Consider the following 27,333-nt stretch of genomic DNA (forward strand, 5'->3'; position numbering starts at 1 on the left):
CAGAGTTGGCAGAGGGCAGGGACACGGGACAGGCCTCCCACCTCCCCCGGGGACAGGCTCTGCTGCCAGGCCTGGGCAGACACTGCCCTGTCACCCCCACAGATCCCCAAAGGCACCGCAGGGTTCCTCACCCTGCTCCCCAGCCACAGCCACCCAGCACCAGCACCCGTGGGCCCCACCCACGCGGGGGACAGCTCCAGGAGCTCGCATGAAGCTGCGAGACCGTCGTGCCTCTGGGGAAACCCGTCTGATGGCGCAGCCCAAAACTCCCCTGTGCGACTGCCCCGGCTACGGGCACTCACCAGCAGGGTCCACGTCGCCTCCTGCTTTAACGACAGCTCAAAGCTGCCGCAGTCGCCCACAGCCTGGATGGCACAGCTGACCTCGGTGATGCTCTGCACCAGGGCGAGCTTGAGCTGCAAGTTCTGAGGCCAGAGAGCCAGAGAGAGCAAAGCACCCCGTGAACTCTTTGGAGGGCTGAGAGGTGGAAGAGGAGCATGGGCAGGGGGAACCCATGGGCGGTTGGGTCTGGACATTGAGGACAACCCCTCCTTGGGGATCTTTAGAAAGAGACCGTCCATCTCGGGACACCCCAGCCCTGAGAGGCTGGAGCTGGGGCACCCAGGCATCCCTGCCCTGTGCGCCCCGTGCTCTTACCCTCTCTTGGGTTCTGAAGAGCTGCAGGATGTTGCCCACGATTTCTTTGTCCACGCGGGTGAGCAGCTGCTCCTTGGGGGCACGCAGCGCAATGCCGCTGTAGGTGCGCATGAGAGCAGCGCAAACAGCCTGGGCTCTCTCCATCTTCCGCCGCCGCTGTACCTGTGTCGACAGAGATGCCCCGAGACGTCAGCCCCAGGGCTCCTGCGGGCTCCTGTGGCAGGCCCTGCCCCCACCCTCACCAGCTCCTTGTTTCCCTGGGCACCTTCCAGCAGCTCCCCAAGCCGCTCCTCGAGCTGCGAGCTCCGGGGACGGGAGCTGTTTCCATCCCGCAGCTTGGGTTCTCACGTGGGGATGGGGAGGAGGTGCAGCCAGCATCGCACACGCTGCTGGCAGTTTTACCACTGATTTGAGAGGTCGGGGAGCTGTCTGGAACCTTTCTGTGGAAAGGTATCTGACATAGCCTGCCATGGTGCTGCTCAAAGTCGCGCAGCCTGCGCGGGTCAGCGGTGCAGAGGAGCCCAGCCTGCTCACCTCCCCAGGCCAGGCTGCACCGCTCTCTCTGCAGGGCCCGGCCCTGCCCAGAAAGGCTTCCCCACAGCCCCCGGGGGGGAGCAGAGCCAGCGAGACCTCACCAGGCTCCTGCTCCCGGCCCCCAGCTTTCAGGAAGGGGCAGAGTGTTGCACCGTGCCCACCCCACCTTGTCGCCAGCTCCTGCTGAAGTTAAGTCAGGAGCAACGTGGCTGCAAGCAAGCAACCGCTGCAGCTGCCCCGGCTGGGTGGCTCTCATCCACAAGGTGTCAAACCCTGTCCTTTCCAAAGACACCTCAGGGGCCCCAGTGCCAGGATGTCCCCTCTGACACACAGGCTTCACGTAACTCTTACAAGAGGGTTAATCTAAAGACGGCTGCCACGGTTTGGCTGCCGCAGGTGTAGCAGTGGAAATAAGGCCAAAAAAGGAAAGCCAGACAGCAAAACCCTGGATCCTTTACCTTCCGGCCCGTGGAAGTCTGACGGAACCAGGCTCTGGTGAAAGCGTCAGAGAACATAGTCGCCGCGTCCAAGACCAGGTGGAAGTGGTTCTCGGCAGCGTGGGACACAACAGAAATCATCCCCTGCAACCACAGAGAAACGGGGAGTCAGCTCCAGCCCAGGCACTCAGACGTGGCCAGCAACAACAGCCAGGCAGGACGTTGCAGAAAGGGGGAAATCAAGGAAGTCTGGAGCAGGGCCAGCAGCCCTCCCTCTCCCCAGGAACAGCAGGGGATGCCCAGGACGTGAGCGTCACGTCACCTGGGCCTCAGACAGCTCCACAGGGTTGGTCTCCTGGAGGAACCTCAGCACCTGCCCTTGGACGTGCCTGAGGTCCCGACAAGCTGCCAGCGCCGTCCCAAGAGCCTTGTACAGGAAAAGCTGAAAGAGAAGAGGCCGAGCCCGAGATGCGGTCACAGCCCGACCTGTCAGGAGAGGGCTGGCCCCAGGCGGACCCGACTGCCCCTGGGAGCGGGCAAGGCCGGCCGTGGTGCCAGGCTGTAGCCAGTCGCTGGGGCAACCCCAAGCGAAGCTCCTTTTGGGGGAGCCTGAGGGAAGGGGAAGCAATGAAAACCGCCTGCGTGGGCAGAGCACCGGCGCCGGTCCCAGCCCCAGCGCAGGGCAGGAGACACACCTTCTCCCAGGAGCCGGGGGCAGAGCTGCCCAGCTGCTGGCTCAGCTCCCGGCTCAGGCCCACGGTCCAGGCCTTGTCCTCAATGGGCTCCAGCGACGCTCGCAGGAACTGGGGTGAACAGGAGAGGAAGCGAGTGTTGCCCTGCCCTCGGCCAGGCCCCTTTCCAGGAGCTGCTGGGAACGGCAGTCTCTTCCCCCGCCCCACCCAACCCTCTTTCACCAGCCTCCCTCTTCTCCTAACACCTCCGGCGAGACCCCCCGGCACGGCGGACGTAGAGGAGGCGGCAGCGCTAAGGTGCGTGCCACAGCGTTAGAGGGCATTAGCCATCAGCCGTGCAGACAGCAGCTCCTCTGAGCGGGCAGGCACCTACTCCGGGGGGATGTACGGGGTGCTCAGGAGGTGCCCCCACCTCCTGGTGCCTGCACAGGCAGCCCCGAGCTTCCTCCCACAACTTTGTCTGCTCCCTCTTCTCCCCCTTTATTTGTGAACCCCCCCGCAAGGATGCTGTACCTTAAGCACACGGTGCTCCCACTCTGCAGAGTCCAGGGAGCTCTCGGTTCTTCCTAGAAAGCAAGAGGAAGCAAAAGCTCTCGCTGCTGTTTAACCTCAGACCAAAGAAGAGCCCAGTGGTCTCCTCTGCAGTCAGACCTCCCAAAAGTCCCAGGCCATCAGCCTAGAAAAGGCCTACAAGCACCCACGCCAAAGCCCTCGCGAGGCCAAAGACACGGGAGGGATCCCAGGGGCGTTTCTCAGAGCCACTGATTCAAGCTGGGGAAGGACGCACTGACCGCAGCTGATCCCCACCGCTTGACTGCAGCTCCCAGCACAACTCCGACCACTGAGTCACAGCACGCACCAGCAACACACATTTTCTCCTTAATGACCCACCGCATTCTGCCCGTTTGCAGCCCTTCTCCCTGGCTATTGCCAAGGACGGCTGCTGCAAACCTGGCCTGGCCTGGGGACTTGGTCCTCCAAAGCCAGGGGCTGCACCCGCTCCAGGAGCACCAGTCCTGTCCCTCCCCCAAACACCGTCCGGGCAGGACATGGGGGTGCCACCAAGGCCTGCCATCCAAGGGGACATCAACGGCCCCGTCCATCCCCTGGGCCGAATTGATGCCAGGGGACGGCTGCCCCAGCCTCAGTGCTGGCTCCCTGGAAGGGGAAAGGCAGCAGAGCAAGCGCTGGGCAACTGGGGACAATTCTTCCTCTCTCACGCTGGGAAGCTGCATTTTCCTGCCCCCCCTCCCTCCCCGCCAGCCCCTCCCTCCCCACTTGCTCTTTACCTTCCAGGTACTGCAGCACGAGCGGGATCTCGGTCGCCCACGCCGCCCCCAAGGCTCTGTGGATCCTGCCGTGGAGCGCCTGCAGCAGCTGCAAGGCAGCGGCTGCGCGTTCGCTGCTCGCGTTAGGAGCCGCCGCCACCACCTAGGCAAGGGCAGGAGAGAAGGGTCGCTCCTGCTGCCAGAGCCACAGCTTCTCCCGGGAGGGAGAGAGGGAGGGAGGGAGCTCGGTGCCACTCGGCCAGCAGCAGGCAGCCGATGGCTTCACCCGGGGAGCTGCCAGCCCCGAGAAAGGAGTGGGATCCCCGATAGGCTCGGGCAGGCTCGGGCATGCCGCCTCCTCCTCAGGGGCTCCCGGCGCTGGCCTCAGCAGCATCTCTGCCCTGGGCTCTCCCACCACCCCTGGCCAGAAAAGCCCTTTCCCCAGGGCCCCACTACTCACCAGCAGTCGAACAAACAGGACCTGGGGCGCCGGCAGCTGGGCTGCGGGGAGGAAGGAAGGCTGGGTGAGCCAACGAGCCCCCGCCATGCCCTGCCCTTTGCACCTCCGATGCCCCGCACAAGGCTGAGGGCTGAGGGCAGCTGTGCTGCCACAGCGCTGGCCCGGGGGGGCTCCCCAGGGCTGCCCAGCATGAGATGAAGGCAGCTCCAGCATGGCCAGGAATGAGCCCTGGCTCACCAGGAGAGTGCTGCGAGCAGGAGAGCTGTGCCCCTGCACCGGGCAAGGGGCAATGCAGGGCAGAGCCTCCCATATCCAGCAGCAGAGCCTGACTCTGCCCTTTGGTTTTCCTTTTGGCTCCTGCTCAGGTCTGGTGGGGCGCAGGGAGACATGGACTGGCCCGACGCCCGGCCAAACCCAGCAGCACTCTCTGGGGCTCCTACCTCGCTCCTGGGAGTCCATGGCATCCGGCTCCTCCTCTTCTTCCTTGCACCCTGCTCTCTCCCGTCTCTCAACTAGGGCTCGGAGGCAGCGGGAGAGCGGGATCAGCATGCCGCTGTACTGGGCTGGCACCACATACTGCAGCAGCCTCGGCCACAGGAGCTGCAGAGAAGAACCGGGCAATTCGCCACATTGGCATTTCCACTCAGCTCAAAGACAAAAAGCATGGTCTGCGTTTCCCTGAGCCTTGGGTGCTTCAGCACACGTGAGGGGAGAGGTTCAGGGCATGGGGGAGCATGAGGAAAAATGTCCTGAAGGCAAGAAGTAGCCACAGTAGCAGGGCAGAGGGCAACTCACTTTGGTCATCCCTCTCAGAGAGACATCCAGCGAGCCCAGGATGTCCATGCACAGGGCTCGAAGAGCTCCATCCTCCTGCGTTTCCCAGGCAAAAAGGCCTCCTGCCACCTGTAAGACAGAGTTGGCAAAACCCCCGTTACTCTCAGCTCCTGACCGACGAGGCTCAGGCACGACTCACCAGTGCTCCTGTGCCAGCCTCCCGGCAGCACTGACCTCCTGAAGGAGGACAAGGACAGTCGGACCCAGCTTGAGGACCAGGTCCCGGACCCTGGGAAGGACTGGGAAGCCTGGGAGCAGAGAGCGCCGCTGCCTGTCTGCACAGTACCCCAGGGCCCAAATGCTGCTGTCATGACACCAAAGCAGAGGTGAGGAACTTGCCCTTCAGCAGGGCTGTGCGCGGTGCCAAGGAACCCACAAGGAAGAGCCATTTGGAGGCCGCTCCAATGGCAGTGCCAGCGCTGATGGCCCTGCAGCGTGGAGCTCTCCATGGCCAAGGACACCTGCAGGAGCTCTCAGCACAGTCCAGGCACTGGTCAAAGCCCTGGGTGTCCTGCTCTGCCCTTACCAGTCTGCCCGAGGTCCGGCTGAACTCGATGAAGATGTGCCCCACCACATCCCATGCCCAGCAGCTCTGGGAGCCGGAGCTGAGCAGCTCCCTGATGAACTCCAGAACCGCCCTCCGCACCTGCCAGGGGAGAGTGCGGTTACGTTCCTCCTGTTCAAGGCCCAAAGGGAAGCTGCCTTTGCTTGGGGGCAGCCTTTGTGGCTCGTGGAGAGATGACAAGGGCACGGCAGAAGCTTTTGCTCCCGGCGTCAGCACCAAGCTGGACAGGCACTTGCCCCACGGAGCACAGCGACCTCCCTGCTCCACTCTGCCAGCTCTCCCCGGGGAGGAGCCATCACCCACTGCCTGGGCAACGTGCCGGCGCTTCCCCAGGCACCCCAGCTCTGCCCCAAGGGAACGGGTTTCTCTGCCTCCCCTGGCGGCACTGTCCCTTCCCAAACCAGCTCACCTGGGCACTCGGGTGGTTGCACACCGACTGCACGGCCTCCACCACCTGGGGCAGCTTCTCTCTCGTCTCAGGTGCTGGAAGAGATATGGAGAGGTGTGCGTTGAGGCAAAGCCCTGATGGCAGAAGGGATCCCTTGAAGCTTCCAAGTTTTTCGCACACCAACGGGACAGAAAAGTGGGGCCTGACTCTGACTTCACAGGAGGCAGTGGCGTAGCCACAGAGGCGCAGCTATTTTATAGGGACTGAAAGCCATGGTAATGTGGTAACACAGAGGATGACACAAACAGCATGGGTACAAGCAGCTCCTGTGCAAACCAGCCCACCCGCCCGCCCACCAGCCTGTCTGTGTTACTGAGCTTGGATCATCGTCCCTGGGGTGCCGCCATTTCTAACTGCCGGGGGAGAGCTCAATCCCTGTTGTGGGGTGTCAGCTCAGCTGGGGGACCTGCTCTTTGCAGCTCCTTTTGGGTGCAGGTGCACCACTTTCAGCCCGTTCCTGCTCTCAGCCCAGCAGCCCCAACCCCTGCCTCGTGTCCCTGGTCCGGGCACTGACCGTCAGAGTGGGCCAGCGCTCCCAGCAGGCCCAGGGCTGCCACGCGACCGGCCTCGCTCCCACTGCTCAGCTGGGAGCGCAGAAACACGACCGTCTCCGCGGGGCACATTCGTGCTGTGGGGAAGAAATCGCATTCTGCATTAGCAGGCAGCTGCTCCTGACCACCAAGGACAGGGAGAGAGCTGCCACGGCACGGCGGGGCATCGCCCAGTCTCCTCTCCTTACCCTGCAGCACGATGCAGCGGGACAGCACTGCCCTATGGGCCGGGCCAGGCTCCTTGGTCACATCGGAGAGCTGTGGGAACAAGGTGCGTTTTAGAGAAAGCTACATCAGCGTTGAGAGGGACTGAAAAGAAACGGTGCTCTCTGCTCCCCTCTCCCTGAGCTCCCTGGGCACGGGACCCACAGCCAAAACCCAGCCCACCCAACGATGGCCCTGGGCACACACAGAGGTTTGCAGCAGCCCAGGCTGCCCAGGAGCTGAGGCTGACAGTGTCAAAAGGCTGCCCTTAGGGTGCCAGCACGCCAGAGTCCTCCTGCGACTTGGCCGAGAGGGAAATTGCTGTGGGAACAGGGCTGCCCCTCGGGCCCGTTCCAAACAGCCCGGATCAGGCTTCCTGCAGCCTTAAGGTGGCACCTGGATCACAAATCCTGGTGTGCTCCTGGCCTGCAGGAAGGTCCCGGTGGAGGGACGCCCTGCCCTGCCCTGCCCTGCCCTGCCAGCTGGCAGGTCTTTCCCCTCCATGGCAATTAGGCTGGCAGCAGGGCGCAGGCTCCCCTTACCTGGCGATGCACAGCGGTGCTGATGGCAAGAGCCGTGCCCTGTGGGATTGGGGTCTGAACTCCCTCCAGCACGTCCAAGACATAACTTAGGCTCTACAAGAGAACGGGGGAGGAAGAAGAGGCTAAAGGCACCTAAAGGCACTTGGGAAAGGAAAATCCAGCACATCTGGGATAAGGGGAGTCCCTAACACCAGCTCCCAGGGAAAACCCTAAACCCTCCTGCATGGGACTCCTGGATTGCCCTCCCCTCAGAGCAACATCAGGAGGGTCTCCTTCCTCTGAACAGAGCCCGCGGTTGACAACTCAGTTTCCCGGCACTTCCCACTCATCAGACCTCGCCCCTCATGGACGGGGCTGGACACGGCCCTGGGCATTAGGGCAAAGCTCTTCCCGCACACAGAGCCCCAGGGAGGGGGCAATGCCTGCCTTCCTGAGAAGATGAGCCCCAGGGACTCTTGCCTCCCTCCTGCCCCGCCTCGCGTTTCTCTTTTCTTGCCCGAAGAGCCCGGGAAGCTTCAGGCCTCCTCTGCTCTCCCTGTTCTCCTCTAAGGGCTTCCCAGCTCCTCCTGGCACCCCACAGCTCCCCAGCTCCCCCTGGCACTCGCACAGACCCACCCCAGCAGCCATGCCAGGCCCTGCGCCTTGGTGACCTCACCTTGGTGACCCGGGAGGTGTCTCGGATCTCCTGATATTGGTGCAGGAGCCAGAAGACCTGCTCCCAGGCATGCTCTCGGTGCTGCTCCTCATGCAGAAGGACCTCCATCATGGCAGCCACTGCCCCGAGGACAGCCTGCTTGTCCTGAAGAGGGAAGGGAGAGGCGCTGCTTGGAGGGCCGAAGGTCTGCCTAGCGCTCAGCACCCCCTGGACACCAGTCTGCCCTTCCCGCTGGGAGGGGTTTCCCTCTCCCTTCTGCCCTGCAGGAGAAGGGCTCACTCCAGAGGAGAGAGAGCATTTCCCCAAGCTGGTACCCCAGCCCTCCCTGCAGAAAGGCCCCAGGACTCGGCTGTTTCCCGTCACGGAGACCCCTCCCCTCACCCCTCTGCTCGCACCCCACTGGGCACAGACGGAGATCTCTGCTGCAGCCCCAGGTGTGGAAAGCAGCACTTCTCACCTCTTCCTCCTTGCAGTCCAGCCAATTTGCCACCGCATAGCAGAAGACCGGGTAAATGGCTTCACAGAACTGTGCTACCCCCTTGCGAGGGAAGGGGCATTGCTCCTGGTTGCCAAAGTAGGTATTGACTCCTTTGGACCATTGCTCCAGAACTGCACCAGGAGAAAGGAAAAGGGAGCATGTGAGAGTCTGCAGCAGGGATGGTACCTTGCACCCTCACCCAAGCCTGCTTTGAGGACAGTCCCCGGCTTGGCAGGGCTCAGCCCAGGACCAGATCTGGATCTGAGGGCAATGTGTGCTCTTGAGGCGTCTGGATTCAAACACCTCGCTGTTTCTCTCCTCCTCCCCATCACACCTTCTCCTCCTCAATGGCCTGTTCCCCTCCAGCATTTCTCACTGCAGCCCCTCCCCTCCCCACCCCTTCCCTTCCCACACACACGCCCTTTCAGAGCAGGCATTTCAAGCCCAGAGGAAAGCAGGGGAACAGAAGCCGTGGGAAGGGACCCGGGAATTCCTCGCCGCGCGGAAACCTCCCGGGCTTCCCCCTCTCTTCTACACACTCACAGCAGTTTGGGATCATCGAGGCCTGACCTCACTGCGGGCTGACACCCACCACGTTCCCTCTGAGGTCACATGGAGGCATCGAAGGCCCCCACAGCCCCGGCCCCTGGGACCCCGGCCAAGGAGCCGACACTCACCGCTGCAGACGGCGCGCAGGATCCGGCCACTCCCCACCCGGCTCAGCACGGCGCGCAGGGCGAGCAGCGTCATTCCCACAAAGGGGATGCACCGCAGAGCTGCAGAGCAGGCAGGGACAGAGGGACCGAGAGGGTCAGTGAGAGACGTGGGAGACTGGGGTCCGTCCCTGGCAGGGCTGGGGCTGCTGGGCCATGCACGACATGCCAGAGGGCGTGGGGAGGGCTGCCCTCCCCAAGGGGGACACAGGAAGCCCTCTGGAGAAATGGGGAGGACAGTGGGGGGCAGAGACCCCACGGCTTTGTCTCCAACGGGTTCCCACCCTTCAGAAACTGGGATCGGGCTGGTAAGGCAGAGCTGCCAGCCGGCCCTGGCACGGAGCAAGGAGGCACAGCAACTCCATAGCCCCCCCGTTCAACACAGAGCACTTAGGGAGGGGGAGCATCCCCTCTCCCCATTAGCACAGACCCCTACCCAAACCAGTACCGTACCGTAGCTGCGGGCCATTTTGCCCACGGTGAGGAGCACAATCTCATCAGGGACCTTCCCCATGGCCTTCAGGTGGCTCTGGAGCTCGGACATGACGAAGTGGAAGTGGGAGCGGGCCAGCGCCACCAGGACGTCGCTAGCGGCCGTCTTCACATCACCTGTCACACCCTGCAAAAGCGTCACAGGTTAAACACTCCCAAGAAAAACGGCTGAGGCACTCGGACAGGCTGAATGACCCCGTCTCCTCTGCGAGACCCCTCGGGACAGTTGTGCTCGGGGCCGGGCAGCTGCCGCCTCTTGTACCCTGGGATAGGCGAGCAGCTCCCCGGCGAGACGAGGGAGGCTTTTCCCCGGCACAACCCTGTGCTGCTGGCCCCTCTCCATGGAGATGCCAGGAACAAACTGTCGCAGGCTCGACACCCCCCTGGGACCTCTCCGTGGGGCTGGTGGGTTCCCATGGCTCCTCCTCAAGGCAGGAGAAATAACCTTGAGCTTGAACCCAGCTCTCGCTCAGTTAGGAACAGCCCCGAGTCCACTTCTCTGCAGAGCTCTCTGCGTCCCCTCTCCCAATTCCCTGTAATGACGAGTCCCCAGAGCCTCTCCCTTAGGACCTCCGCTGGGTCTGAATAACCGAGGAACATCTCTGCGCCACTCTCTATTTCCCCAAAAACCAGGGCCAGAGGCAGGCTGCTTTGGTGGCCTTGAAAGAGAACAAGCTCACCTGGGCTGCTCGCATGTCCCTGGACGCCTCCGCTATCAGGCGGTTCACGACACCGCTCGTCAAGCAGCCGTCGTCTCCCTGCAAGACGCTCTCCAGCTCCCGGTATGTCTCCACTCGGTCACCCTGGGGACAGACCACGAAGGGGAGTGATGGGACTTGCTCTGCCCTCATTCCCAGGGAGCCACGAGAGAGACCTGCTGCCCCCCAAATCATCTGTGTGACACGGGCACGAGGTACGAGCTGCAGGCATCGGTCAGGACAGCCACGGGGAACAGCAAGATCTTCCGCGGCACCTCTGACATCAGCAGAGAGCCAGACAGGGAGATCGACTCCGCCAGGGTAAAAGGCCGTGCGGGAGCCTCGGAAGTCACTCCCGAGGACGGGAGACGGCGGAGGTCAGAGGGAAAGTGCCAGGCGAGGAAGGGTGTGACTGTTCACTCAACTCCTGCCTAGATTTTGGCTAACCCAGCTCATGCGAAGGCCTGATGTGTGCTGGGAGCAGTGCCATTAGGTCAAAGCAAGAGCCCCACGTAGGCAGGGCAGGTGGCCAGAAAGAGCTGCAGGGCCATGATGCAGCCATTATCACTGCAGATTGCTGTCTGCGGCAGCATCATCTTTTGTCTGGCAGTTTCCTCAGAAACCTTAGGATCCACTAACTTATGGAAATGGTAGAGACCAAACCTCCAAGCTGGAGGGTTTAAAACATCAGCTTACTCAGAAAACTTTTGAAGCGGATCCAACAGCAGCTCAACTGCTGAGGCTTTCGTGCTTCCCGGTGTGATACAGGGGACGCCCGCACCGTGACGGAGGAGGCAGGATGGGCCCTCCCCTCATCGGCTAGCTAACTAATTCTTTTTTTGCTCATAGGTGCACGATATTAAGAGCTACGGGTTGTAAGTTACGAAACCTTATGACTTGACTGGCAAAGAAGTGAATTCACGTCACAGACTAGTCTGGGCAAAAGGCGATTGAACCCCTGTTTGTCGTGTTTGTTTATTGTATTTCTTAATGAGCTCATGAAATAAAGTTTCAATTACAATTACAGAGTACGTTGTCCTGTAAATTTGAGAGATCCAGATGGACCGTGACAAAGGGGAAGGTGTGGGAACAAGACCAGGCCCTGAGGAGGGGAAGCCACGAGCACCCTGCACCTTGGGGCACAGGCAGGAGCCCCGGTGATGGGACAGTTCCCAAACCAAAGCTAAGGAGGGGCCTCGGGCACTTGGGCAAAGGCGCTGGGAGATGCTGGGATTTATGCCAGAGGCTTTGCCTTGCCCAGGAGAGTGCTGCGAGCTCCTGGGGAAAGGAGCGGGGAGCAGTGGCATTAGTCCAGCTTGAGCGGCAGGATCGGCGCTGGGGGACAAAGCGCCTGCAGGAGGGCAGAGGTGCCGTTCTGCCGCAGCACCCAGGGAAGCCAGCGGCATGGAGGGGAGCCCTCACCCCCCCGCCTCACCTCATTGTCTTGCAGCCGCTTTAGCAGAGAAGTCCCGACAGCCGCAAAGGTAGTGACGGCTGCAGGGACAGTCCCCGTTGCCCCGCCTCTGTCCTCAGAACGCGCGGGTCTGGACTGGGAACCCAGGCATGGGCAGAGAGCTGGAAGAAAAGAAATAAACGGTTTTGCTGGCTGCGGGGCTTCGCACCAGGGAGGGGTGAGGATCTCCCCAGCCTCCCCCAGCACTAACAGCCTGTGCTGGACTGCACTGGCAAGAGGGCAGTCAGTGGGATGAGGGGAGGGAGTCTTCCCCTCACTGCAGCAGTGGGAAGACCACTTTGGGGGACTGGGCCCATTCTGGGCTCCCCAGTGACAGAAGGGCAGCAACGCGCTGCAGCGAGTCCAGCGCGGGGGCCCTGAGCTGGGCAGGGGATGGACATGGGGCTCTGCGAGGAGAGGCCAGGGGGGCTGCGGCTGGGCAGCCCCAACAAGAGCCGGCCGGGCCAGGTTGTCTCTGAGCGGTCCCCAGCTGCCCCGCGGAGGGCAGGGAGAGGATGGAGCCAGAGCCCTCTCAGAGGTGCCTGGCAGCAGGATGAGAGGTGATGGGGACGCAGCCCCCAGCACCCGGCTGGGGTGGACACTGCCTCCAACAGGCATCAGCCCCCAACCTCCCGCCAGCCCCTCACCTCTGAGCGCTCTCATCCTCCTCATGGCCGCAGGATCTCCCGGATCGATGCACTGCTCTCTCCGGGCAAAAACCGCGAGAAACTGGGGCAGCACCAGCCCCAGGAGCAAGATATAGACCCCGGCCATTGTGACACCCCTGTGGGGCGTGGCACCCCACAGAGGGCTACTGTGACACGGGGACACGGGGACACATGCTGGGGACACACCATGGGGCGGGGACTGGACATGGCAGCACCCTGGGGACCGCCACAGGCCCAGAAATGCAAGATTTCCCCATTCTCCATCTTGAATTTGCTCGTGGTCCTCAAACAGTTTTAGCAAAGACTTTCTCCAGACAGCCCTTCCCAGCTCTGTCCCCGATCCACGTCCCCCTCCAGGGACCCATCCCTGGAAACATCCAAGGTCAGGTGTGACAGGGCTCTGAGCAACCTGATCTAGTTGAAGATGTCCCTGCTCATTGCAGGGGGTTGGACTAGGTGACCTTTAAAGGTCCCTTCCAACCCAAACCATTCTATGATTCTTTCAAAAAAAAGGAGGAGGGGGGACAGGAGGGTGAGGGGGAAGAGAAAGAAGAAGAGGAGGAGGAGGAATAGCAGGAAGAAAATTAGGAAGGAGAGGAGGAGGAGAAGGAAGAACAGGAGGAGAAAGAAAAAGAGGAATATGAGGTAGGAGAAGAGGAGGAGGAGGAGAAAGAGGGTGAAGAACAGGAGGAGGAGGAGAAGGAAGGAGAAGGAGGGGGAAGAGGAGGAAGTAGAAGAAGAGGAGAAGGTGGAAAAAGAACAGAAGGAACAGGAGGATGAGGATAAAGAACAGGGGGGTAAGCAGAACAGCAGAGTAACAGGAAGAGGAAGAAGAAAAACAGAAGGAAATAGGAGAAGGATGAGTTGGAGGAGGAGGAGGAGGAGGGATATAAGGAGAAGGCCTATGAAGAACAAGAAGAACACAAGGAGGATGAACATGCAGAGGATAAAACATACAGAGGCGGAGGAGAAGGACGAGGAGAAAGAGAAGGAGAAAGAGGAAGAGGAAGAAGAGGTGAAGGAAGAACTGGATGAAGACAAAAAGGAGGAGAAATGAAAAGAACAGGAAGAGGAGGAAGAACCGAGGAAGAACAGGATGAAGAACACAAGAAAGAACAAGAAGAACTGGAAGAACAAGAGCAGGAGAACAGGAGGAGGAAGAGGAAGAACAGGAGGAGGCAGAAAAAGAGGTGGGAAAACAGGAGGCAGAGGAAGAACAGGAGGAGGAGGAGAAAGAACAGCGGGAGGAGGAGAAGGAAGAGCAGGAGGAGGGAGGAGGAGGAACAGGAGGGAAGAACAGGAGGAAGAGGAACGGGAGGAGGAGGAGGAACAAGATGAAGAAGAACAGGAGAAGGAGGAGAAAGAACAGGAAGAGTAAGAAGAAGAAGAACAGAAGGAGGAAGAACAGGAGGAGGATGACCATGACAAAGAACCAGAGGACGAGGAGCAGGAGGAGGAAGAACAAGAGGAGAACGAACAAGAGGAGGAGGAGGAGGAAAGGAGGAGGAAGAGCAGAGAGGAGAAGGAAGAGGAACAGGAAGAGGAGGAGGGAAACGCCTCCAAATTCACTCTAGAGTGTCAGCACATCAAAATTCGGGGGTGGAGCACCTGCTACATCTGTTTGTCCATGGGGTTCACTAAATCCAAGCCTACTGGTGAAGCCATTACTCACATTAGTCGTTCCCTGTCGTGGCCATCACTCCTCTTGGGAACAGACGGGAAAGCTCTGGAGGACAAAGGCTGTCAGGACACGCTCCAGAAACAGAAGACCAGTGCAAGAAGACCTCCATCACCTAATCACATAGAAAAAAGTCTAGCTCAATGAAATGATTCTTGAAAATGAAACACACCGAACAGCATCCGCCATCAAAACTCTTTCAGTGGCAGTTTGAACTGCTGCAGAGCTGCAGGCTGACGACCTTACCATCCTGTCACAGGATCCCAAAAGAAATAATAACCGGCAAACAGTAACTCTAGCCATAGCCCATATCTATCTAGCCTTTAGAGGTAGAATAGCTCAGCCTACAGCTCTGGAGGTATAGACACCATGTCCTGGGCCTATCTACTCGATGATCTGTCCACAAAGTCAAATCAAAATTACCTTTGAAAGAGGGTGGAACTGAGGGGGGCAAGAGGGGAGAAAGAAAGAAATTGCTGGAAAAAAGGGAAAGTGTAGGCACACAATTAAAAAAGAAAGGAGCCGACTTATCCCGAAGGCCAGCTCAGCCCAACTCACTTTTGCTGGTGAAAAGCTGTGCAGCTTGGAGGAAAAAAACCTGACTTTGGTTGTGGGATGCACACAAATGTCTGAGTTCAGATCTGAAACAGCAGAAAAACCTTGACAGGACTCCTTTTCACTGTCCTCATACCTGGGTGCATGCTGTGACTTCCTCGTTTCCTTGAAGTCCTCCCAGACTAACAGGGAAGTGGCCTCTGTCCAGCCCATGTGCCATGAAGAGAAACAGTTTTGACCATTAAGGGGGGTAGCAAATAACGACGTATGCAGAAGCAAAGGGGCAGCCGCACCTCGGCTTCGGAGATGCCCGAAGCTGCCCTGAGCCTGTGACGGCTGCGCTCAACCCCTTCACCAGACCGGCGGTGGTTTGGTACAGGTCCGGAAGACGCAAAGGCCTGAGCTGTAGCCGGGCCGTGAACTCCTCTAGTTTCAATCTGTTCTCTGAGAAGCCACAAAGGAGCCGAGTGGCACGGTGAGCATCGATACGTATGAGCTTGCAACACCCATCACGAGACTGGCACATGAATAGCCATGAAATATGACAGCCTAAGCGAGCCTTCTTTGAGCTCTCCCTGCTAGGCAGCGTGGTTGCCTGGTGGTGATCTCCCCTTGAGCTGGGACACCTCTCAAGGTTGCTCCTTGAGGCAGAGAGACCTTTTACCAATGGCGGATCTTTGGTAAGCGACCGATATCGCGCACAATCTTGTAGTGTGGTAACTTTGATTTTGTCTTGGTAACTTTGATTGAATGCTGAATTGATGTTAATGAAACATTATGTTAATTTTGCATATATAATCCCATAGACCGTTGACCAAGTCTGAGTCCAGTTTGGACTTAGCCGCACTCAAGCTCCATCAGGAGTTTGGAAAGCAAGGGGGTCCACTCTGAACCTCGTGACTCAACGGGACGGCCCTCCCCATCCTTTTGCGTCCTCGGTCTCGCTGTGAATCATTCCAACGCCAGTGTAACTCAATTTTCCTTTGTGTGTTTCTTCCAAGCAGTAATTAATAGAGTGAATCTTGCCATCGGACTTTGTCAAGTCACACTTTTACAGCATCATAATAAAACCACTCTTGCTAATACCTTTGTTGATGATTCTTTAAGCGATCTAAATCACTCATCCGCAACAGAGCCCCGGGAGCCCCTGGCGCCCCAGCATGTGCTTGGCCCTGAAGCCCTGGGGGGCCTGCCACTGCTGGGGAGCCCCGGGGACAGACACGAAGGACAGTGGTCAGCCCCCGCGGGGAGAGTGACGGGGGCTCTGTCCTTCCTTCTGGCCGCAGGAGGATGCCCTGGGCCATGCCAGGACAGGGCGCCTCTCCTCCTCAGCACCGGGGGAAGGCGAGGCCTGAGGAAGGCCCTGGGTGCTGGGCTCAGCACGGGCGGTGTGACCCGGGGCAGAGCCCCGTCTCCTGCCAGGTGCCGGCCTGGCCGATGCGAGCGGCTCCCGTCACGCAGCTCCTCCTGCCCAGGGCTGCGGCTGGCGCACAGCCACAGCCACGTTTTCAGCAAGACTTGCCGATCCACAGCAAACCCATGGCAGCTCCCCTCCTGGCGGCTCCCCTCCTGTCCTGTCCCCTGCCCTCCCCCCCTCCCTGGGCAGGCCCCGACCCCGTGAGCGGACCGAGGGACGGCAGAGCTGTGCACACACCTGGCGCTGCCCAGAGAGCCGCTCCGGGAGCCATGGCCCTTCCTGAGGGCCGTCTCTGCGCAGGCCCAGGGTCCCGGCTGGGAGGAGCAGCTGCGGGGGGGGAGCGGGCGCAGGGCAGCTCTGTGAGGAGAGGCCCGGGCTGCCCCTGCCGCCCGGCAACAGCCACGCCATTGGCCACGGCTGAGCCAATCAGCGGAGCCGGAGGAGGCCTGTCAGTCACAGCTGGCCTGGGGCGGGGCCGGGGGGGGCAGAGGCCGAGGGGCCTGAGGAGAAATGGGTGAGAGACGGGCGGGGGGCAGCTGGGGCTGGGGGGCAGGGCCAGGGCCAGGGCCAGGGCCAGGGCCAGGCCAGGCCAGGCCAGTCACCATGCCAGGACAACGGGTAGGAGAGCTGCAGGCGCTGGAGCAGGTATCTCCCAGCGAGGACAGGCCTGGGGGGAGGGAGCTGGAGACCTCACCACCCATGGGCCCCGCCTTGGCCCAGTTCAGCAGCCCTGGGCCCGAGTGCTCAGCCCCAGGGACAGCCCGACAACCAGGGTCAGAGCGGCTCCCGCTGCTGCCCTGAGAGTCACCAGCCCAAGCCCTGACAGCTGGTGTTTCATGTCCGCAGGCCAGGGGAAGGTAGAGTGGCCTCCTCTCCGACGGGAGGCTCCAAGCTTTGCAGCAGGCATGCTCTGGTGGGACAGACCAGGTGCCTTTGCTGTCCCCAGGCCTTCCTGTGGGTCTCGTGCTCATGGACGACCCCATCTCTGTTGAGAGCCTTTCATAAATGGGGATTTCCAGACGTGTGAGGTGTTTCTCTGTCCTGGTAGAGCACGCACCAGGGCTTTGTTGTCAGAGAAGCAAGTGGGGAGCGCTCCTGGTAGGATGCAGATCCCTTGGCAGATGCTTATTCTCCTCTCTCGGCCCCAGGGTCTGGTACGTGCCTTCCCCCCCACCCAAACTGTGCTGCCGGCTCTTGGGAAATGAGGGTGCGGAGGGTGGATGGTTTTACCACAGCTGGGAGGTTCCAGTCAACCTGCCAGGGATTTTTTTCTTCCTGGTTCTTGCAGTAACAAGTTTTTTCTAAAAAAATACGTATGTTTTCCAAGGAAAGCTCTGATTGGTGTCTGTGTGGATTGTGTCTGTCCTCCGCCAGGCGCACAGTAGCTTTCAGAGGAGGAATGGGACCATTCCAGGGCAAAGTGAGCAATGGGGATCCCAAGCCTGTTTTGTTTAAGGCAATCGGGTGCAAATGTGCACTTAGAGCTGTCTGCATTGCTTACCCTTTTGATTGCAGTGCTCCCCTCTAGTTCTCCCTAATACTCACTTCTACTCGGCTCCATCAGGTTTAAATTTCTGTCAATTTGTGCTACACCTTGCACCTGTTTCTACCTGATTCTTCACAAATTTGAAAATTCCCTCTTCAGGTCTGTCTACTTTCTTCTTCCCCTGTCCTGCAGAACCGTATTTGACTGCAGGGGCTGCAGAGTCTGTGTTTCCTCCCAGTGGTGAGGAAAATATGGACATGAAAAAGAAGTAGATACTGATTCTGAAAAGACCCCTTTCATAGGATCATACAATCATGGAATAGTTTGGGTTGGAAGGGACCTTTAAAGGTCATCAAGTCCTTCCCCCCTGCCGTGGGCAGGGGCATCGTCAACTAGATCAGGTTGCTCAGAGCCCGGTCCAACCTGACCTTGAACTTGAATGCCCCCAGGGATGGGGCATCTACCACCTCTCTGGGCAACCTGTGCCAGGGTTTCACCACTTTGCAAGTTTCTTTGGGCTCATTTTCACATTCAGTTGCCTGTAGTGGGTTCTGACATGATGTGAGTTACTCTGGGTCTTAGCAATCCCTTGTTTGCGTCCCTGTGCATCAGAAACTCTCTTTGGGCACTGCTTCTGTCAGACAAGTGACGGTAGCCCTTTCTGAAAAACAGCTCATGGGTGAGTTGGTTCCTAGGCCGTAACAGAAAGGCTTCGGTTTGCATCTCCAAGAACTCGGGAGCAAACCCTGCTGATGGAAACCCTCAGAAGAAAGGGAAGACTAGAGAGAGAAGAACAGATCAGTAGAGTTATGCTGCTTTACCCCAGAAGGTGTCACACCTCCTAGCACAGTGACTCTGGGTAAGGGTGCCCTCAGGGTGTTTTCTAATCTTTTCCAGTGCTCAGCACCGGAGAGCTGCCAGCCCCGGGGGAAGGGCGGCACCCCCCTTCTTTGTGCACCCCGGGCTTTTGTCACGCTGCATAACCTCCTGCGCAAACAGAAGTGGCTGATGGTGGACTTCTTGGAGGAGGCTGGTGTGGGCACGAGGAAGATCCCGGGAGCAGACTTCATTCAAGTCAGCAAAAGGGTATGTAGGGAGCAGGACAGGAGTGAACTGCTGCCACTGCCTATGTCCTTGCGTGCAGACCCATGGAGGTTCCAGTGGAGGAAGTGGTGGCGGTTCAGCAAGGGGCACTTTCTCTTGTCTTACCCTCGGAGGACGACTCCCACAGCCTGTGGAAAGCTGGAGGGGAAAGGGAGGGCAAGGATGCGAGCAGTGGGATGTCATCTAGAGCGGGTCGCGGGAGTGAGGGGTAACTGTTGCTTCACAGTCTCCAGAGAGACTCGCTGCTCAGTACTGTGGCTGCCCGGATCCTGCTGCAGACACTGAACTGGCACCGCGTTTCCCAGTGTCGATACTTGACCTTTTCCCCACCGGTCTCATATATATGTTCCCATTGCGCTGCCTTCCAGCACGTAGCTGTGTGCACTGCTCACCCTGAGCCTCACCTCCCACAGGGTACAGCACTACGGAGCTGTGAGGAGCACACTCAGGTCTCTGAGGCTTCGGCAGTGCAGGTGTTAACTGATACTCTAATCCAAGCCAAAATAAGCCTTCTGGAAGCCCAGGGGGGCTGGGAAGTTTGGCACGTTAACAGCATCTGCAGAAAGCCCAGTAAAGTTGTTCATGCTTAAACCTCACCAGGTTTTCTTTGTGCTGTGCTTCCCTGCAGAACAACAACAAATCTCATCCCACCTACCTCTGGGGCAAGCCTTGCTGTATTGGTTGCCAGACCAAATTCCCATAAGAGACAAGGATCAGGAGGACGTGGTTGTCTTGTTGATTTCCTTGAAACGGGGAATTTTACAAGCAGTGGAGATCTGACTGAAGGTCAAAACCAGTGGCTGGAGATGAGGAAAGGACAATGCAGAGAGACCAGAACAGGTGAGAGGGGCACAGGGTGCTGGGAGAACGTCTCTGTTACCAGTCGTGGGTGCCAGAGTGCTGTTCCTGCTCTCTCCTCCCCGGTGCATTAATTTAATCTTTTTGTGTATATGCAGGGCCTTGGTAGTGCTACTGTGTGCGCACCATGTATGTGATTGGCAGGTTTCCTGCATATTTGTGGCTGATTTTCCTTATTTCTTTTAAACAGGAAAATCTTGCTATGTAGTCCCCAGGAACTTGAAGAAATGCAAAGAACTGATGAAGAAAGAGGTGCCAATCAAGGAGGGAGTGGAGGTTAGTTCTGGTTTTAAATTTTCTTGTCTGTGTTCTAGCCAAAAGCCTTGTCTTAAACAGTTGAAAGGAGCTGAACTATTGGGTATTTTTCATCCCTACACAATTCTGTGTTGCTACAGGCTTGACCAGCCATAGTCATGGACTCTGGGCCTGTCCTGTAGTGAGGTGAAAGCAGGTATTAAAAAAGAAAAAAAGCGTGCTTTTCCAAACTGTTTACAAGATCGAAAACAGCAGATGGCTGTGGGCAGGTGGGAATACACAGAAATGGGCAGTGTCACTCAGAATGAGGAACGGTGATGTGGGTACAGCCATAGTGTGACAGCGTTCGTGTCCTTGAGCAGCACAGCAAGGATGTTCAGGCGGCAAGGCCAGCTGCCAGGGGTGTGTGAACACCTCCTCCCGAGCATGGAGATGGCCATGGGAGAGGACAATGCTGTTCTTATTGCGTGTAGCAAGGGACAGTCGGTGGAAGCTGCTCTCAGCACATGGAATTAGGCGCTGTCGTCGTGGTACTCGGTGGGAAATAACATGAGGGAGGAGGCTAAGTCATGAAAGGCTGCATTAACTGTATGTGTGAAGTGACGGAAACAACTTCAGGGTGTTAAGGAGACTATTAGTTGTGATTAAGGCTGTGAGTCAGGTGATCCTTGTAGGAGCCTTCTGAGTGGGTGAGAATGGGGCAAGACCGCACGTAAGGACAGAAAAGGCTGTGGCAGTAGTTGAGCTGATCAGAACTCGAGTAGGAGATGATTTGGGCAATACCTGGCGAAGTCAGCGTCTTGTACATGTTGCGCAGACTGCGTAAGGCCTAACTGCTGGCGAGGAAAGGAGCGTGGAAGGAGTGTTGGAGGGCCAAGGAATGGGGATGGAAGTGATCACAGACTCATTTCTCGGTTTTCCATGGGCTGTCTGTACACCCCATGTAACTCCTCTTGCATTCAGAAAGAAGCGCCACCCTTTTGGTGAAGAGAGGGGGGGAAAAAAAAGGTAATCTGTGGCAGAGCTAGAACTTGGAGTGAGGTTACCATGCTTCGTCTTACCATTCTAGAGTATTAAAAAGATTTCCTGGAAACGCTTTCCCAAAATAGCAAGGCATGACTTTTGAAATAGCTGTTTTCCTAGGAGCTCCATCTGAGCTCAGCCAGCTGAGAGAGTCTTGTCTGCTGTTAGTCACTGAGGCTGATGACAGCTCTCCCAGCAGTTTTGGCAAGGTCAGACCAAGATCGATATTTACGCTTCTCTGTGCTGATTGTAATTTCTGGAACGTTTCTTGCATAAGTTGGTCTTCAGGTTTTGCAGGTTGTAGGTTTGGCAGGATCCATTGTGTCATTAACATGATAGTATTAACAAAACCTGGTGGGATGGGGTTGAGAATCAGAAGGGTAAAAGTGAGAAAGAAACTCGTGGGTTGAGATAAAAACAATTTAATAATGAAAAAGAAATTGTTTTAGAAAATTGTAAGGAAAAGGAAAAAAAAATCAACAGAGAGAGGAAAATAAAACCCAGGAAAAACAAGTGATGCAAATGAAAACAATTGCTCACCACCAACCATCTGATGCTCAGCCATTCCCTGAGCAGTGGCCCCCCTGCCACCCTCCCCCCCAGTTTTAATGCTGAGCACGACGCCATACGGTATGGGGTATCCCTTTGGTCAGTTGGGGTCAGCTGTCCCAGCTCTGTCCCCTCCCAACTTTCTGTGCACCTCCAACCTACTCGCTGGCGGGGCAGCGTGAGGAGCAGAAAAGCCTTGGCTCTGAGTAAGCACTGCTCGGCAGTAACCACAACATCAGTGTGTTATCAACACTGTTTTCAGCACAAATCCCAAACATAGCCCCATACAAACTACTGTGAAGAAATTTAACTATCCCAGCCACAACTAGGACAGTAAGGCATTTTGGATTTCATAAAATTTGCAAGAGTGCTTGAACAGTTTAATGTTATGTTGAGGTACGGCAGTTCTAATGTCATCAGAAGAAAGTGAAGAGAAAGGAGGTGAAGACGGCAAAGATACTCAAAAGCGTTATAACCTTTGACAGCAGAGACATGTAATTTACAGTTTATATGAGCAGTTTTCCCTCAATGTATTGTTCTTTTCAAAGATTTATAGACTACGTTTTGCTAATTCCATATCAGAATTTAGTGATTTTAATGTAAAGCTGCCCACTGAAATGTAAAAAAAATGACCGACGTATCCTGGAAAGAAGCGTGATTACATAGACTGGATAGTTTTATTCTTGTAGCTTACAGTTCTCCTTAAAACGCAGGTGTGTGGTTTTGACTTGTGCTGTGCAGTGATTATAAAAAAACCCTCAAACATAAAAAACCACCCCTGAAACTTTGAAATTAGAGGTGGTGAGACAGATCACATTTTCTGCTGGGGGCCAGGCCAAAAAGTTCTCATGGTCTTGAGCAGCAGAGCAGGCAGCAAGGCTGGTTGCCAGGGGTGTGTGAACAGCTCTTCCCGAGTGTGGCGATGACTAAAGCCAACCATCTTGCGCACCTATAAAGGCTGGTCCTAAGTGAGGCCCTTTGAGCTCTCCTGGACCGCAGCGAGCTGCGCCCAGCATCTCCCTCCGAGATGAATGCTCCTCAGAGTTTGCAAACTCTCGAGTTTGCAGTATTCGGAGGATCGTCGCCGGCTGGCACAGGACCTGGGCTGCAATACTCCTTGAGGCTCAACCCTTCCCCCACTGAGAAATGCCAAGACATTTTAGGTGAGTATTTCACTGAACTCGAGGGGGAGTGTTAACAGATATATCTTTGTGTATTTATCCATCTTTGCATCCGCGTGTGTGTGTGTATTGATGGAAGTATCTGCTAGCAAATATAGTCTGCTAAAATCTTATGATCTATCTTAAGATTGTAAATGAACCTTAGGCTGCTGCTGAACAGATATAATCCCTTAGACATATACCGTCGACCAAGTCTGGGACTAGGGGTGGATCTAGCTGGGTCTACTCTGAACCTCGTGACTCAGTGGGAGGGTCTTCCTTAACCTTTTCCTTCTCGGCCTCTGTATAAGTCATCCCAACTCAGTTCTGACACAATACACTGGCTTCGGCTGGGATAGAGGTAATTTTCTGGCTAATAGCCGGTATAGTGCTGTGTTTTGGATTTAGTATGAGAATAATGTTGGTAACACGCTGATGTTTTAGTTGTTGCTAAGGAGTGTTTACACTAGCCAAGGACATCTCAGTTTCCCGTGCTCTTTTCCTTTGTGTGCTTCATCTGCGTAGTAAGTGATAGAGCGAACCTTGCCATCGAACTCTGTTAAGTGGCGCGTTTATAAATTCCTATTAAAATCACTTTCTGCTAATACCGTCAACAGTGATTCTTTGAGCAGCCTCTAAACCACTCTTTCGTGACAGCAGGGGAGAGGACAATGCTGTTCTGTTGTGTGTAGCAGGGGACGCGCAGTGGAAGCTGCTCTAAGGGCCTGTAATTAGGAGCTGTCATTTTGGTACTCGGTGGGAAATAACATGAGGAAAGAGGCTGTCATGGGACTCTTAGTTGTGATTAAGTGAGTGAGACGATCCTTGTCAGAGCTTTCTGAGTGGGTCAGAACGGGGCAAGACTGCACGTAAGGGCAGAAGGGTTCCCTTTGTTGGCTCGGTCTCTAATTCTTACCCATAAGCTTTCAAGCTGCTCGTGGCTATTCTTGTTCTTCAGAGGGAGCTCTTCACAACCTGTCCGTTTCCTGACATAGAGGGACACCCCTCCGCCCCTCCTTCCTCGCCTGTCCCTTCTGAACAGCTGGTAGCCATCGACAGCAGCGCTCCAGCCGTGGGATTCGTCCCACCGCCTTTCGGTAGTGGCAGCTAGGTCGTAGCTTTCTAGCAGCACGGTGGCTTCCAACTCCTCTGGTTTGTTGCCCAGCTGCGTGCATTGGTGCAGAGGCACTTCAGCTGGGCTGTAGGCTGTGTCATCTTTTTAGAGGAACACACCTTGATTCCTTTGAGGTATTTCTCCGGTGCTTCCCTGTTGGCCTGTACTACCTAGGAACTGTGCCGCAAGTGACATCACAAGCACCCACAATAGTTGCGCTGGCAACTATTAAGTTACAAGTGACATTGTGTGAAACTGCAAAAACTAGATTCCCACGCCTGCCTAAACAGGAACTATGCCGGAAATGACATCACAAGCACAGGCACAGACCAGGTTCCTGTGCCTGCCCAATCAGGAACTGTGCCACAAGTGACATCACAAGCACCTGCACAAGACAGGTTCCCACGGCTGCCGTATGAGCTAGAAATCGACCTGTGACATTAAAACAGCAGGATAAGCCAGATTCCCGTGTCAGCCATGTCACCTAGTCAGCCACCCGTGACGTCACAAGCACCCGCACAAGCCGGGTTCCCACGCCTGCTCAGTCAGGTACTAACCCAGCAGTGGCATAAACACCTGCACAAAAGCCAGGTGCTTGTGCCTGCCCAATCAGGAATTGTGCCAAAAGTGACATCAGAAGCACATTTTCTGCTTGTTCCGCTATCCTGCTTTCTCTTAAACTTGTTTGTACCACTATCATAAATTCCTTGCTTACTCTGGAGCTAAGACAATGTAAGATGCTTTTTTCGGGCCGGTCTTCTCCTGTCAGTCAGAGATATCCGTGTAGACATGCTCGGTCACAGAGGCAAAAGGACTAACGGGTGGGTGCGTGCTTAGTGATGGTTCTCCCTTATCAAAAGTGCTGTCAGTCACGTCAGGCAATAATGCTTTCAAGGGGTTTCAGATCGGTGGGACTTACAGAATAATTACGTGGTTATTACCGTGGTAGTCTGAGGGTATGAGAACAAAGATCTGGGGAGGAGAGGGTAATTTTATTTTTTACAACACAGTTTTTGTGGGTCAGTGACGACAATCATGGAGGCGGTGGCTGAGATTCTGTAATGGAGATTCTTTTGTTCTGGAACTGAAGCCCAAATCATCCTCTAACAGTCTTAGTCAGACTGCTGAATCTGGGAGCATACAGTTTCTTTTCTTAAACTGAAGATAATGCAGTTAGAGGAAGAGCCTGTTTGGAAGTTTTAGTGGTCTGGGGACAGAGGCCAGTTGGGGGCGGGGGCCCTCGGGGGTGGGGGCTGTTTCTGCCCCGTGCCCTTGGCCTGGAGCTCAGCTGGGAACGGGCTTTCCCAAATCCTGCTGGAAGGAGCCAGATGTGGGGGCTGTGCCCGAGCGGGGGGACAGGGAGCACCCCTGGACCAGCCTCAGGACCTGCGGCAAACCTGCCTTCAAATCAGCTCTTCCCAGCTGGACACTGCCCAGGAGCAGCTCGGAGCGTTGCTGTTCTCCTTCGGGAAGCACGGTACGCACCAAGCACACCCAGAGCTGCGCCTGTGCCAGGAGAAGACTTCAAGCACAGCCGGGCCGATGGTGACAGTTCCCACCGTCTGTCCAGCTCAGGAGAGTGCAGGGAAGGTGCACGGAGGGGACACCGACCGGTTGTCACTTCTCGTGCGGGAACAGGATTTAACAGCAGAAGGGAGGCAGGGTGAAAGGGCCTCTGAGGTCAGAAGTACGTCAGAGGGCGGGCGGAGTCACGGTGAGAGCAGAGGGAGAAGAGCAGGAGATGCAGGCGGCCCGGCTGGGACAACGCCTCCGAGGTGACATCGGCCACACAAACACCGCGACAGACAGAGGCACTGGAGGGGGTGGGGGGGTGAGAAGGTGCCCGGGTGCGAGGAGAGCAGGGGGAGACGGGAGACAGCGACGGAGGTGGAGGGGAAAAGCCCGGGGTGCTGGGAGTGAGGACGCTCCTGCTGGGCAGGTGCTTGTGATGTCCCTGGTGGCAGAGGAGCCGACAGGGCAGGAGCAGGCCCCGGGCGGGTGCAGCTGCTGGTGTCGTCATTAACTGCAGTTTTCACATCTTTTCAGAGAAGAGGCAGTCAGCTGCGAGTTCACAGCGCTGGCTGCTCTGCAGGTCTTTTCTCTTCCCTGTCCCTGCCTCTCCCTTTCCCGGTCTCCTTCCCTTTTTCCCCTCTGTCCCGCTCCCTCGCCCTGCCTGTGTCGGTCTGTCCCTCTGTCCTTCCTCCCGCCCTCCTCTGCTCTCTCTGTCCCTCTGTCCTTCCTCCCGCCCTCCTCTGCTCTCTCTGTCCCTCTGTCCTTCCTCCCGCCCTCCTCTGCTCTCTCTGTCCCTCTGTCCTTCCTCCCGCCCTCCTCTGCTCTCTCTGTCCCTCTGTCCTTCCTCCCGCCCTCCTCTGCTCTCTCTGTCCCTCTGTCCTTCCTCCCGCCCTCCTCTGCTCTCTCTGTCCCTCTGTCCTTCCTCCCGCCCTCCTCTGCTCTCTCTGTCCCTCTGTCCTTCCTCCCGCCCTCCTCTGCTCTCTCTGTCCCTCTGTCCTTCCTCCCGCCCTCCTCTGCTCTCTCTGTCCCTCTGTCCTTCCTCCCGCCCTCCTCTGCTCTCTCTGTCCCTCTGTCCTTCCTCACGCCCTCCTCTGCTCTCTCTGTCCCTCTGTCCTTCCTCCCGCCCTCCTCTGCTCTCTCTGTCCCTCTGACCTTCCTCCCGCCCTCCTCTGCTCTCTCTGTCCCTCTGTCCTTCCTCACGCCCTCCTCTGCTCTCTCTGTCCCTCTGTCCTTCCTCCCGCCCTCCTCTGCTCTCTCTGTCCCTCTGTCCTTCCTCCCGCCCTCCTCTGCTCTCTCTGTCCCTCTGTCCTTCCTCCCGCCCTCCTCTGCTCTCTCTGTCCCTCTGTCCTTCCTCCCGCCCTCCTCTGCTCTCTCTGTCCCTCTGTCCTTCCTCCTGCCCTCCTCTGCTCTCTCTGTCCCTCTGTCCCGCTGCTCATTACCACATTCCTGGCTGCCCCTGCCCCTTCCCCTCATCCCCTTCTCCCTGTCCCTCCAGGGGTTTCCTTTCTCCACTCCCTGTCCAGCCCCTCCCTTGTTCCTGCCGTCCCTCTGTCCTGCTCCCGTCCCTCTGTCCGTCTCCCGTTCCTCTCGGGCCACCCCACCGCCCTGCCCCACCCCTCTCTGCCGCTCTCTCCCTCTCCCCTCCTCCTCCCGGCTCCACCGGGGCTTCGGGACCCCCGCAGCCCCGGAGGGGCGGCCATGGGGCCTGTGGGGGGCAGGGCCGGGCCGGGCGAGGACGACGGTGTCCTCGCAGGGTCAGACAGCAAGGCAGGCACACCCTGCGGCATGCCGGGAGCTGTAGTCCTGGGTCTGCCAGGTGGCCATGTTGGCTCCCAGGGCATGCCGGGAGCTGTAGTCCTGGGTCTGCCGGGTGGCCATGTTGGCTCCCAGGGCATGCCGGGAGCTGTAGTCCTGGGTCTGCCGGGTGGCCATGTTGGCTCCCAGGGCATGCCGGGAGCTGTAGTCCTGGGTCTGCCGGGTGGCCATGCTGGCTCCCAGGGCATGCCGGGAGCTGTAGTCCTGGGCCTGCCAGGTGGCCATGTTGGCTCCCAGGGCATGCCGGGAGCTGTAATCCTGGGTCTGCCGGGTGGCCATGTTGGCTCCCAGGGCATGCCGGGAGCTGTAGTCCTGGGTCTGCTGGGTGGCCATGTTGGCTCCCAGGGCATGCCGGGAGCTGTAGTCCTGGGTCTGCTGGGTGGCCATGTTGGCTCCCAGGGTATGCCGGGAGCTGTAGTCCTGGGTCTGCCGGGTGGCCATGTTGGCTCCCAGGGCAT

General features: G+C 57.6%; 1 protein-coding gene across 1 annotated transcript; it reads right to left on the reverse strand.

Annotated features, from left to right (window-relative positions):
* Positions 1–562: 562 nt before the first annotated feature.
* Positions 563–12,455, reverse strand: LOC142077073 (maestro heat-like repeat-containing protein family member 2B). The gene is made up of 22 exons (XM_075139240.1): positions 12,329–12,455; positions 11,664–11,803; positions 10,211–10,333; positions 9,492–9,657; positions 9,003–9,101; positions 8,305–8,456; positions 7,848–7,991; positions 7,193–7,285; positions 6,635–6,704; positions 6,410–6,523; positions 5,857–5,930; positions 5,409–5,528; positions 4,844–4,951; positions 4,489–4,648; positions 4,049–4,089; positions 3,610–3,751; positions 2,834–2,886; positions 2,324–2,431; positions 1,951–2,070; positions 1,650–1,772; positions 658–819; positions 563–598 (listed from the first exon to the last, which is right to left on the reverse strand). Exons 1-22 carry the CDS (start codon positions 12,453–12,455, stop codon positions 563–565), a joined length of 2,475 nt encoding a protein of 824 aa, XP_074995341.1.
* Positions 12,456–27,333: the final 14,878 nt, after the last annotated feature.

This window comes from Calonectris borealis, unplaced genomic scaffold, assembly GCF_964195595.1.
Source record: "Calonectris borealis unplaced genomic scaffold, bCalBor7.hap1.2 HAP1_SCAFFOLD_141, whole genome shotgun sequence".
NCBI lineage: Eukaryota > Metazoa > Chordata > Aves > Procellariiformes > Procellariidae > Calonectris > Calonectris borealis.

Coding starts and splice junctions, on each gene's coding strand:
- LOC142077073 (XM_075139240.1), bottom strand. CDS start 12,455: ATGGCCGGGGTCTATATCTTGCTCCTGGGGCTGGTGCTGCCCCAGTTT. Junction 4,952..5,408: donor GCCGGACCTCGGGCAGACTG/GTAAGGGCAGAG, acceptor TCTGTCTTACAG/GTGGCAGGAGGCCTTTTTGC. Junction 2,071..2,323: donor CCCCCGGCTCCTGGGAGAAG/GTGTGTCTCCTG, acceptor CTTCTCTTTCAG/CTTTTCCTGTACAAGGCTCT.